Below are 12219 nucleotides of genomic sequence, written 5' to 3'. Positions count from 1 at the left end.
TACAAATATACTACATTCTTAAAACAAAATAATAATATATCAAATATTATACTATTAGGTTATGTGGTTTAAAAATTGAAAAAACACATTTTTTTATATTGATTTTAAATTAAATTATAATATAAATAGAGATACATTTATATATCTATTAGATAAGGCGCGTTTAAGTAAGGCGGATTGTAAAAAATAATGTAAAAGTTATCGATGACATATGAATTCTATATAGTAATATGTATTTTTTTTTAATATTTTTATTTTTTCATGCCTGTTCTTGATAGTTAGCAAGTATATAATATTGAAAGAATTGTATCTCTGTTTCTTTAGATTTAGACATCTTTCATATCGTCAAATGCTGAAAATTTGTCTAACGTTCCAAAACTCTTCTTCCAGTCAAACTTTAGTTTTATTTATTGTTTGATGTAGTAAGAATCTTCTGGTGAAGGGTTTATTAATTGATTTGGCAACTGGCAAGGTCAAAATACTAGGCAGATGTCGTTGGAGGATATCACCAAGTATTGGAAACGCCTTGTGGAACACAAGAGAAATAGTAGTAGCGTAAAGCCTCATGATTCATCAGTCAGTAGCCGCTAAATTTAAGGTAATCATATGAGACATACTAACCACTATTATTTTGTGATATTCGTTGAAAGATAGCAGAATGAGTGGACAGACCACAAGGACAAGCGCTGGTCACCACATTAAGGAAGGGAGTAAACCTGTGGCACACGAAAAATCGTTCTACAAGTCCCTGCTTCAAAATCATTCTACTCCATGCTAGACAATTAGGATAGAACAATAACTAACATGATAAAAGGATTATGCTATAACTTAAATTGGTAAGAAAAACTAAATATATCAAGAGGTATTTTAGCAGCATGTCAAGATCTATATCACTTTTGCAGAAGACGCTGAACAAAGAGGAAGAAGATATGAGCACATTTTATCTGAAATATGAAACACCTAAAATATGAAGTTGATATAGTACAGGGCCATAGTGAAAGCTTTTGTGAGATATCTCAGATAGCTAGCTATCTATTAACCTTAGCCTTGTTCCTTACTAGAAGAAAGAGAAGAGAAACCTCTCTAGTTTTGTCTAATGAACAAAAAGATCACCCGTTCGACTTATCTTTAACTGCTACTGTGTTACAATAGAAAAAGAAAACGATGAACTATCAATACCTAAAGACTCTTGGAAGAAACGATGCATGCTTTCGCGGAGAATGCCAACCAAGAAGCATACAGTTTGCTCCAACTTAAGGGGACTGAAAGTAACAAACGATTAGCTGCAGGGGAAGGAGCGTGTGCACCATTTGGAAACGAATTCAAATATATATGGCAAACAAAAACAAGTATGAGAAACAAGTTAATATGTTATTGACTAACAAATAATGATCTTGTTCAAAGAAGATGACAAAAGAGGAAGAAAAAAAGTAAGCAAGGAATAGATGGTCGACTAATTAAGTTGCACTAGACTTGGAACATAAGAGCACACAAGTGGAAAACACTTTCGGTCTGAATCTCCGAGATCAACTGCTTTAAAGGATCCATCCACTCCAAAGATGTAAGCTATGTTGCGCTTATTATCGTAGTCTTTATCAAAAACCACAGCGACTTTCTTCTCCTCGTCGATGAAGAAACTCCCAAAAGTTAACTGAAACTGAGGGCTGACGAGTTGTTTTAAACTCACTGATAAGAACACCTTGCTGTTCCACGACACAGCGTTGGGCTCAATCTTAGACGTCACCCAGATGTCCAACTGTAAATAATCCCACGGCTGATATAATACAACAAGCTGCTCTTCTCTAACACTAGATACACTCATAGTATCTTCAGAAACAGCAAACTCAAACGGAAGAGGCAAAGGCGGCCCAAATGTCTCGCTTGTGAAATCAAAACAGAGTAAGAAAAAATGGTCTGTGTCCATTGTTTCGGTATAATTCTCTCTAGCAAACCAGTAGGCATTTCCCTTGAGAGACACGCCATGGAGCATTTGCCATAAGTGCCACTCCGGAGTTACATCAAGATCCCTCCATAAGTCAGAGTTAAAATCGTAGATTTTGAAGGGATCCAAACAAGTAATACCCCTCAAGATTTTGTGGGATTTGCGGCTCTTGTCGTATCCGAGAGCATACGAATAGCTATCGAATTTGTTGAATTGATGTGTGGGCTCGAATAACCGGGTATGCCCCCAATACGGGTTCCAAACAACGAGCCTAGTCTTGGATTCGGTGATGCTGATGCATAACAATAAACCGTCACAGTGAAAGACTTGAGATATATCAGCTTCTTCATCGCCTAAGCTAATAAGTTTAGCTTCACGTTTTATACATGATGATGATGATGATGATGATGATGATGATGATTCAACAACGTTGTTTTGAAGATTGACTCTCATCAAATAAACCCTAAAATTCATCATCAAGACCACCATAAACTCCTTTGCGTCTGCTAGTACTTTTGCTTGAGCAAGGTGCTTCTTTGCAAAGCTCCCACATTTGGATAAAGTGCTCCACTTTTTGCAAGTAGATCGGACAGGCCTCAGAGATGTCAACGGAATTCTACAGAGCACCTCCTCCGGCAAATCTCTTGGAAGATTGTACATCTTCTTCATTATCAACCAGGACCAATGTAACGCAAACTAGTTAATGTCGGAAACTATTTACGTTAATCTTCTTAAATAACAACAAAGAACAAAAAAACTGCACCTTATTCTTATTTTTCCTCTGTCTGTGATTACAGATTTCTTCGGCCTCTCGATATATATAAAACAATTGAAGACGGCAGTCACGGCACAATCCCTTGAGGATTCGATTAAGACAGAACAAAACAAGAGCAAATCCCAAATAACTTAGGTTAACAAAGAAGAAAAGATCAATTATCCTCAGGAATCACGACCGACAGAACAAACAAACAAGAACCCATAAAGCTCAATCGGGTCCATGTTCACTGAAAGTGGACTTTAAAAGCCCAAAAGCCTATCCAATGTGAACGAGAGAGAGATAAGACGACTAGGCACATATATCACATTTTGTTTTGGTTGAAACTGTAACTGTAATCTTTAATAATCAACAAATTAATTATTGAATAACCTCTCAAGTTGTATTAGATTCATCTTTCTCGTTTCTACTGGAACAATACTGCAACAAAGCATTCGTGTAAACTAAAAGACCAAAAAAACCAGAAACTCATGAATCTTGAACACAACAAAAACACACAAGAAGAAAACTCCTAGTAAGCGAAACAGAAAGAAATGAACGAAAATCTGTACTGTGATTCACTTTTTTCCGCTGCTCTTTGACTATCCTCTTGTAGCATTACAGTAATGGCTCCTTCTTGTAGCTGTAATTAGTCTGGTGACCAAATGGACTGTTTTTCACCTGCAGCGTTTCAGTAAAACCTCAGTCGAAAACTAACTCTTTCTCGGACCACAAAGGATCAATTCATCAGAGACTACTTACACTACCTACTGATGTTTCTTCTCTTTGTTTATGGGCAATGGAAACTTCCTTGAGATATTTCGAACGAATTTAGAAGTCGAGTTCACTTTCTCATCAATGTGGTCTTGGTACTTCTCATACACAATAGGAAAAGAAAGACTGAGAAGAACTCCTGCAAGATAAAAACAGCGACACATTAGTTAATCATATCAACCAAGATCATAGACTATATAACCGACAAGAAAAGGTTAGACGCTCACCAATGTAAACAAGAGTGAGGGAGTTGATTAAAGTCCCAACATAGGATATAGCCCACAAGACAAGAGAAACCTGTTTCACAGCAAAAACAAACGAGATGTGAACAGTGAGATACATCACATGCAGAAACAAAAAGATACAACAAATGGTTTGCCACAAGTGATGAAAGAAAACCTGAAGGAGACGAATCGGATTTCTAGCTATGGTGATATCACTTGCAATTGACAGTACATAATTGATCCAAACCCGAAGATCATCAGCAGCCTTATTTGCAAACTCCTCAGGGATTTCCATATTCGGAACTGGAGGTAGCGGTCTGAAATAAAACCACATCAGTTGTATACTTTATAAGAATAAAAACACACATGACTCGGGTTGTCAAAGCAAAGTTCCAGTATTCATAAGCTTTTATGCTCCAAAATAGTCTCTTTCAAATGGTGAAGCAGTAACTTAACAAAGAAGAAGCTAATGCAAGCTCTACTATCAACACAATCCATCAATGCCGCATAAAGGTTTCATCTTTTTCCACAACAATGCAGTGAATAGAATAAGCAGAGATTTACCGGTTGAGAACTGTAGCAGACTTGGCCCATAAGAAGAAGATCGCAACGAGAAGAAGCAGAACATTGGAGACGAAAGACAAGAGATTGTATCCAGCTCTCTCGAATAAGAACCAAAACCCAGTAGAAGAGATTAGCAAAATGACTGCACCAGTCCGGTTTCTCCATAGCAGCAAATCAGCAACTGCAAAAAATTGCATTTAAGGACACAAGAGTCACGAGTCAAGAGATTCCTAAATGTCTCCAAATACGTGAAATTGTTGTTCATAATTATGATCAAGTTTAAAAATTCCCCAAATGCACATAACAATCAAACAAAACCCTCAATTTACGCCAATCAACGCAACATTCCAGATTCCGAATAGAGCGAAACTCTAGAGCGATTGAATCGAAAGCGAAACTCGAGAAAAGCCAAAATAGGCTTCAATAAATCGAATAGAGAGACTGACCAGAACCAGCACCAAGAGATTGATGAACAGAAACGCGGGATGAAGAAGAAACGGAATCTCCCATGGCGAATCAATTAGGGTTCTTCCGCATAGAGTTCCAAAGCAAAAATGAAATACACGAATCGATGTCTTGCGTCGAAAGATTTGCCGAGAGACCGCTTCGTGATCGCAGAACAACGCAACTCCTTTGGATTACTCGATTGCGCCTGCTCTCTTCCTTTCCAAAGATCAAAGATTTTTCCTTAACGCTTCCGCGAAAAAGTTTTTAGATTTTAATTATAATCAAATTATTTTCCTCTTTTTTTTTTCTTATCAAAAAAGTATTATTTTCTTTTAATACTTAGCCCAAAGTTGGTTGGCAATAAAAAGATTTCACTTTTCTTTATAATCACTTTAAACTGGTTCTCAGTTTCAATTGGTGTCAGCCATAATTCAGATTCAGAATTGTTAACAAATTTGAGTTCAAGTGGAAGAAAATTCTTATCATAATGATTTTCTTGTGACAAACACACGTAAACAGAAAATCCACATTGATTAGAAAAAAATAAAGCCAAAGCATTCGTGTTTGAACCATTTGAAAAAGACAACAACAAAACATTCGTTGGACAAACAAGCCCGTTACAATTTTTCGTTCATGTATCAATGTGCCCTGCCCTCTTTAGTTTGTAGTTGTTGCAGCCTCCTCCACCAGATTACTTCCTGCAACATCAACCACAAATCTGTAACGAACATCGTTCTTGCGAAGCCTCTCAAACGCAATGTTAAGCTCATCGATCTTCACAGTTTCAATCGTCGACGTAAGCCCTTTCTCTTTGCAGAAAGCCAACACTTCTTCTGTCTCTTTAATGCTCCCTATAAAGCTCCCTGATATCACTTTCCTCCCTGTCAAAATATAGAAAAAAACATCAGGTTTGCTATTGAATTTTGTTGTTATTAGCTAGATATGATTTAAACGCAAGAAATAGTACTGACCAAGAATGACGAGAGGGGTCACGAACTGAAGAGGAGTGTTGATAACACCCATGAGAATCAATTTCCCGTCGAGTTTAAGACAAGCCAAGTAAGGGTCGAGAGGGTGAAACACCGGTACGGTGTCAATGATGTAGTCAAGGGAATCTGCGAGTCTTTGCATCTCTGCTGGATCAGAGCTCACCACATAGTCGTCAGCTCCTAAATGTTCGATAGCTTCTTCTTTTTTCTTATCTGATGAGCTTATCACAGTCACATGGTGTCCCATTGCTTTAGCTATCTTCACACCCATGTGCCCTACTCCACCTAACCCTAGAATCCCTCCTTTAAGCCCACTCGCCATTAGACCGAAGTGGCTCAACGGACTATAAACCGTTACTCCCGCGCAGAGTAGCGGTGCAGCCTGCTCCACCGCCATTCCTTCTGGAATCTTCACCACAAACCTTTTGAAACAAAAATAAGTTACTTGTGGATGAAGAAACAAATGCTCTGTGTGTTTCTTGTGAAACAAGGTGTGTGCGTGTGCTTACTTTTGATTGACGATCATGGTGTCGGCGAAGCCACCTTGAGTAGGTTTTCCATCGGTGTAGACATCGTTGTAACTCCAGATTCTCTTGTTACAATACTGCTCAAGTTCTGAGCTGCATGGTTTGCAGCTACCGCAGCATCCAACGACCACGCCGACTCCGACTACATCTCCTACGGTGAACTTGCTCACATCTGATCCCACTTCCAACACCTCACCTACTACCTCGTGCCTGTAAATCAAAATTACACTTTTAGTTATTACGGAATCTTACTCGTATATTTCAGTTACCCCTACAAGTCCCACATTGACAGAGTTTTTTGTTTGCATATTAATTTAGAAGACTAAACAGTGACAGGTGTGGTTATAAACGAATGTCAGATGTGTAACAGTAGCACGTTCAATTATCTTCAAATTAACAATAATGTCAAGTCAACTTTATACCAAAATCTTCTGTCATACCACAAAAGTCATTTAACAACATGCATCATATAATGGGTATCTAAATTCCGAGAAGAATATATCAATAACATTTGTACAAAATATTACATATCATATGGTTAACTACTTACTAATCAACTCATCTGAACCATTAAAAATAAGAATTTCATGTATTTACAATCTAAGATTATCTAATATTTGTTTTTGCCCTTAGGTTATCTAAAATTAAAATATATGTCTAAACAATTTACTTACATTTGAAAATGTACTGTTTGGAGTTATCTCTAGCACGCTTAGAAATTATTAAGCTAGTCACAAGTGCTAATATACTTAAGTTTACCAACAATCTATGCATAACTTCAAATAAATTAAAAAGATGTAATTCCATTTAAAATCTGAAACCATCTTATTTATATATGATTGGGATCTAAATTGAAGTCTAGCGATAACATCCATTTTTAACAGATGAAAGAAAATCGCCATTCATGGACACCAGTCAAGAATAAAGCTGAAAAATAAGGCAGATAAGAAAAGAGAGAAGAAATTACCCAGGAACCATAGGATAATTAGACATTCCAAGATCATTTTTAATTTGGTGAATATCAGTATGGCATATTCCACAGCATATAACCTTTATATACACATCATCTGCTCCTGTGCTCCTATATATTAACAAAACCAAAATTCAATTTTCAACAAAAACAAGTTCAATAAAACCATAAAAATTCTACATAACAAAACCAAATTTTCTTGTGAAAGGAGAAGAGGAAACAAAACCTTAAAGTGTAGGAGTAAGGAGAGAGAACACCAGAAGGATCTCTTGCAGCCCATCCTAAAGCCTTCTTTTCTCCTGCTTCTACACTTCCCATTTCTTTTTTCTTGGTTTCTCCGATTTTTCTTTTTTTGTTTCTTTAGTTTTGCAGAGAAAAACAATGGTGAGAGATTATGTCTATGGAAACATGACTGTAGAGGCACTCTATTGACATATGTTTATATATACAGAGCAAATGGGGAAATAATAAAATATTAATGTAATACCAAAAGAGAGGAGGAAAAATGGGATATATTGTTTTAATATTTGGTGGACGTGTATATTTTTTAATCAGTAAGCTCGACCAACCAAACCTCTTATCTTTTTTTTCCCGGTGGTACAAATACAACCATACCAAAAAGGCAAAAACGTAGCAAAGTGAGTTTGGTAAAAAAAACTAAACCAACCTCGAATAAAGATATTAAAAACAATGTGGACGACGGTAATTAAATAGATAGTCGTTGAAAGGGAAACAGAGATATCGGCAGCCTAACGAAATTTTGGACATGATTTTTTGGTTTTTTGTCTAACATTTTGGACATACATATCCATAGAAAAATAAGATAAAATAGTTGACAAAAGATATATGACACAATCAATTTTTGGTGACTATTCTTGTTTTTTCTATAAATCCATAAAGTACATAATTATTTTTATTTTTATTTGTGTGGCGTTACTGTAAACACGTTAGCTTTAATACGCACTTCATAAAATAGAACAAACAAACTAATTGGTTGTGACCAAAAAAAAAGAAAAACTAATTGGTAATGTTTACAATGGTTTTATTTGCGAAAGAGTTGCTCTATTACGAAATTATCTAACTACTCTTATCTGATTAGTCGAAATAATATCATATCTTAAGCTCATTAAAAGATTATATGAATACACTATTCGGTAACTACACTCATCATCCTTAGTAAAAGCCCGAATTGTTCTCTAGTTAAGAAAAAAAAAAAAAAACATAAATCGTTTAATATGTTACAGATTTTGGTTTGTGGACTATTTTGCTTACTTTTTTCTTAAAAATATTGTAATAGCCTGTTCAAAGAAGTATTTGTTTTTGACGTCAAAAATAAAAGTGTTTGTATTTTTGTGAATTTATCACCACTACTTTAATTGGGGAAATAAAATAGTTTTGAGAAAAGACGTTCGATCAAGGAGGAAGTAGGTAATGTACTTCAAAGTTCAAAGTGTAGTAGGTAAAGATTCGATTCGACGCTACTCTTTTGTTCTGAAGCTCGTCCAATCATATAACGCCATGTCATCAGCTTACCTTTCAGACAGGATAATTCACATTCACAATTATTTATCTCTTTTTTCCAATAAAAATACCAAACCAGTCTTTGTTCGGTTAGGTACTGAATATTCATCATATTCATAGCTAGAGTGATGTGTCACCCACCTTTCGTTTTCCAGAGGTCAGAGAGATCTTTTTAGTTTACACTTTAAGATTGTCTTAATTACAATATAGATGTCTCTCTATCTGTAATTATACCCAATCAGATTAATAACAGATCAAAATACAAACACAATAACTCTAGTGACAAGTTAGCTGTTTAGTCAAACAACTCTAGTGACAAGTATTAAAGGAATCGAATCCAAACGGTGATTATTGTGTCAATCAGTCATCACACCAACTGTGTTAATCATACCACAATAATGATTATATGCGAAAAATCATTTAATTATAATTATTTATCTTTGTATGAGAATATTCAGGTCCAAATACACAAATACTTGGGCCTCAATGAACACAAAGAAGAAAGCTCGGTAAGAAAAAAAATCTAATTTTTGTCACAAGTTTCGACTCTAGATTTCAACAAATTAAAGCTTAGTTGCATATGACTAGGCAATGGAGCATCGAATTTAAGGCTATCGAGATCCGAAATATCAGAGTCTGAAGAGACCTGCATTTTCTCCAAGAGCTGTGATATGTTTGGCAGATCGATTTGCTTTGAATGGAGATGAAGGTGTGGCTGTTTCGAAGAGACATCTCCACCATCCAGATCCAATCCAAAAGGAGATGATGATTGCTTGGTTGGGTTGTTTTCAGAAGAGACAAAAGGTTCCCGGGCTTTATGAGCTTGCCAACCGTATTTGTAGTCCCCGACTATCGGTGTTCCTAGCACTTCAGCGCAGTGTACACGAAGCTGTGGCAATCGAAGAACAGTTGAAAACAGATTAGTATTAAGAGAACATAAAAAAGAGAGAAAGTTGAAACAAAAACTGAATATCTATAGAGACCTGATGTTTTCTCCCGGTTAAAGGGCGAAGCTCAAGCCATGTGTATCCTGCAATTCAACAATGTGCTAAAAACTCAAGGCAAAATCATTTGCTTTAAGTTTAACTGAATAGAAATGGAAGTCAGTCTCACTAACCATGTGGTGAAGATTCAATCACTCGGTATTCGGTGATAGCATGCTGAGTAGAAACGAGTTCTCCATTGTCATTAACAGTGATACGTTCAGATTTTCCATCATCCACAACCACCTACCCAGATATTTAACATATATTTTACCTTCAAATTTGACTCCAGTAAAGCAGCAAAAGCAATGACCGAATTCGAACAAACAAAGCAACTCCTAGATAAAACAAAATAGACTAAAAACTCAGATGGATAAAACTCTCTAGCTAAAACAGAGTGTGAAGACCTTTCTGAGTGGCGCTGAAATCTGTCCCCTTTGACGTGGTGGACACCCGATCACAAGTGCCATATATTTTCTTTTCAAGGATTTTACGTTCTTTTTGACACCCTGCCAAGTAAAATAAAAGTCATTGGAAGAGAAACTTATGTTTATTTCCCACGATCCATGACAAGCAATGGAAAGATCGGAGAGAAAGCAGAGGATTTACATATGCGGATGCACCAGTTGTTTTCTCTCGGAATATGGAATGAAGAACTGTTGCAGCCGTCTGTGTTCTTGCCAACACCAAAAGTCCACTACAGTCTCTGTCAAGTCTGTGCACCTAATACATATCCCATACTTGCATAAGCCAATAGATTCATACTTTTCAAATTAACAAAAACAACATAATAAATCATACACTTTCGTTTAGATACAGTTTTAATCAGTGCTTTACTATGATTCGCAACTAACCAGCCGGGGAGATTCTGATTTATCAAATTTCAAGCAAGAGGCAGCGAGTTCATCAATACTGGTTTTGATCCCACTCCCACCCTATTAAAGAGCAAATGTCATCACATTTCACAAGCTCCAAGAATATGATACACAATACAACAGAATGCGAAGTATAAATGACTCACTTGAACAGCCAAACCATGAGGTTTATTCAAAACAATAATGGCTGGATCCTGGCACATTAACACACAGTTAAGATCTATCAATCTATATAAGTATATAACATCAATAAAAAAACAAAAAAGCAAACCAATAGTATACAGTTTCAAAACCTTATACAACACCAAACTGCAAACGAATTTGCGTTCTTCATCACTACATTGAAAGCTTTCTTTCTTAGCAGGTGGCGTCTGCGGCGTATCATTGTCAACCGATAAAGGAAGGTAAATTCTATCTCCTACATTCAAGGACTCCTTAGCTGCCACCTTTCAAGGGTCAGAAATCAACATCATCAGATAAAAGAGCAGCCTTTCAACAAAACAGTTCTTGTTCCAATCAATAGATAACAAAATAACATTACCCTTTTAAGCTGGCTTCTTTGTAGTTCATCACCATCAACACTCATAGACATTTCTCTTCTAACCTGAATCAATTACAATGTAAGAAACTGACAACAATTCGTTGAATACAAGATTGGAAGAGACTAGGAACCTGTCTTAAGCGGAAGAGTTTCTGAACGAGAGTTCTGGGTAAATCGGGACGACAACGAAGAATCCACCTAAGCGCCGTCGTTTTTGAGTTGTCCGTTGAAGATTTGACAGAGTCTCCGTCGGAAAGGAGATCCTTTCCAACGGCGGTGCCATCGATGGTGGGAGAAAAAGGAGGTAAAGTTAACCATTTCCCTCTCGAATCATCGGTCTGAGTTGTACTGTAGCTGCGAGTAGACTGATGAGCCGCCGCAGACAATGCTTTGGTTGGATTCTTGAAGGTAGAGATAGTTGGCGATGAGGATTGAAGTTGTCGACGGAGCGTCGCAGTCGCAAGTCTCCATTTGGCCATTTTAGGGTTTAGGCTAAATTCGAATTAGGGTTTAAGAGGTTTTGGAGCAGAGGAACTTGGGAAAGATGGAACCGATAGTCATTACTCATTAATCAAATAATTCATATTTTTGCTTATAATTAATTGGTAATTCTGACAAAAGTAATACTGTAACTGTTAATTTAGCGTTAATTTCTCTGTTATTTTGGTAAATCCTCCATGAGGTGAGGATTAACATTTTGTCTTCACTTTCTAAATAATCACAAAAAATCAGTTGTTAAAAATAACTGAATTTTGATTATAAAACAGAGAGATTTGAAGAGAAACGACGGCGCTTAGGTGATAAAAAAGAGATATAGTAACCAAAAAATTTGAAGAGAAATACTCATTGGTTTGCTTGCGAAAAAGATAAATATTTGATAAAAAGGAAGTTGATCTTTGCACATTCTTAGTGAGTTTTGATTATAAAACAGAGAGATTTAGAAGTCTGCTACTTCCGTGTCAGTATCCTTTTTATGCAATTGCGTCTCTATTGGTTGTTAAAGAAGAGAAACTTTCGGTGTTATTACAACTTTATGCTACATCAAGGACAGAGATATGGGTCATAATTATAAGATTGATGAGATGACCAACGTTTTGTCTTGGAGCAT

The 12219-nt window shown here is 36.4% G+C and overlaps 4 protein-coding genes across 12 annotated transcripts; all 4 read right to left on the bottom strand.

Moving 5' to 3' along the window:
• Positions 1 to 1284: 1284 nt before the first annotated feature.
• On the bottom strand, positions 1285 to 2936 carry AT3G19470 (F-box and associated interaction domains-containing protein). Of its 2 annotated transcripts, none has more exons than NM_001035650.3 (2): positions 2706 to 2936; positions 1285 to 2605 (listed from the first exon to the last, which is right to left on the bottom strand). In NM_001035650.3, exon 2 carries the CDS (start codon positions 2600 to 2602, stop codon positions 1454 to 1456), a length of 1149 nt encoding a protein of 382 aa, NP_001030727.1. In that variant the 5' UTR covers positions 2603 to 2605; positions 2706 to 2936; the 3' UTR covers positions 1285 to 1453. The 2 variants fall into 2 exon arrangements, with proteins under 2 accessions (NP_001030727.1, NP_566636.1); NM_112834.1 differs by having other exon boundaries at positions 1354 to 2602; positions 2706 to 2844.
• Positions 2937 to 3038: 102 nt separating this feature from the next.
• Positions 3039 to 5100, bottom strand: AT3G19460 (Reticulon family protein). Of its 7 annotated transcripts, none has more exons than NM_001338399.1 (6): positions 4705 to 5018; positions 4259 to 4439; positions 3870 to 4011; positions 3698 to 3767; positions 3459 to 3609; positions 3046 to 3377 (listed from the first exon to the last, which is right to left on the bottom strand). In NM_001338399.1, exons 1-5 carry the CDS (start codon positions 4766 to 4768, stop codon positions 3464 to 3466), a joined length of 603 nt encoding a protein of 200 aa, NP_001325446.1. In that variant the 5' UTR covers positions 4769 to 5018; the 3' UTR covers positions 3046 to 3377; positions 3459 to 3463. The 7 variants fall into 7 exon arrangements, with proteins under 7 accessions (NP_001325447.1, NP_001325446.1, NP_001325445.1 ...); NM_112833.4 differs by having other exon boundaries at positions 3061 to 3377; positions 3464 to 3609; positions 4705 to 5100; NM_001338397.1 differs by having other exon boundaries at positions 3039 to 3377; positions 3464 to 3609; positions 3698 to 4011; positions 4705 to 5061.
• Positions 5101 to 5129: 29 nt separating this feature from the next.
• ATCAD4 (GroES-like zinc-binding alcohol dehydrogenase family protein) lies at positions 5130 to 7991 on the bottom strand. Its single transcript, NM_112832.4, has 5 exons — positions 7418 to 7991; positions 7189 to 7302; positions 6204 to 6431; positions 5677 to 6116; positions 5130 to 5586 (listed from the first exon to the last, which is right to left on the bottom strand). Exons 1-5 carry the CDS (start codon positions 7507 to 7509, stop codon positions 5363 to 5365), a joined length of 1098 nt encoding a protein of 365 aa, NP_188576.1. The 5' UTR covers positions 7510 to 7991; the 3' UTR covers positions 5130 to 5362.
• A 1078-nt stretch (positions 7992 to 9069) lies between these two features.
• Positions 9070 to 11673, bottom strand: AT3G19440 (Pseudouridine synthase family protein). Of its 2 annotated transcripts, NM_112831.5 has the most exons (10): positions 11243 to 11673; positions 11112 to 11174; positions 10864 to 11016; positions 10717 to 10764; positions 10550 to 10630; positions 10305 to 10418; positions 10103 to 10204; positions 9830 to 9941; positions 9696 to 9742; positions 9070 to 9601 (listed from the first exon to the last, which is right to left on the bottom strand). In NM_112831.5, the coding sequence occupies exons 1-10, from the start codon at positions 11588 to 11590 to the stop codon at positions 9236 to 9238; spliced, it is 1434 nt and encodes a 477-aa protein (NP_188575.1). In that variant the 5' UTR covers positions 11591 to 11673; the 3' UTR covers positions 9070 to 9235. The 2 variants fall into 2 exon arrangements, with proteins under 2 accessions (NP_188575.1, NP_001325528.1); NM_001338395.1 differs by having other exon boundaries at positions 9115 to 9601; positions 9696 to 9941.
• Between the last annotated feature and the right edge of the window lie 546 nt (positions 11674 to 12219).

This window comes from Arabidopsis thaliana, chromosome 3, assembly GCF_000001735.4.
Source record: "Arabidopsis thaliana chromosome 3, partial sequence".
NCBI lineage: Eukaryota > Viridiplantae > Streptophyta > Magnoliopsida > Brassicales > Brassicaceae > Arabidopsis > Arabidopsis thaliana.
Note: the sequence above shows the minus strand (reverse complement) of the source record. Positions and strands in the feature narration are given on the sequence as shown.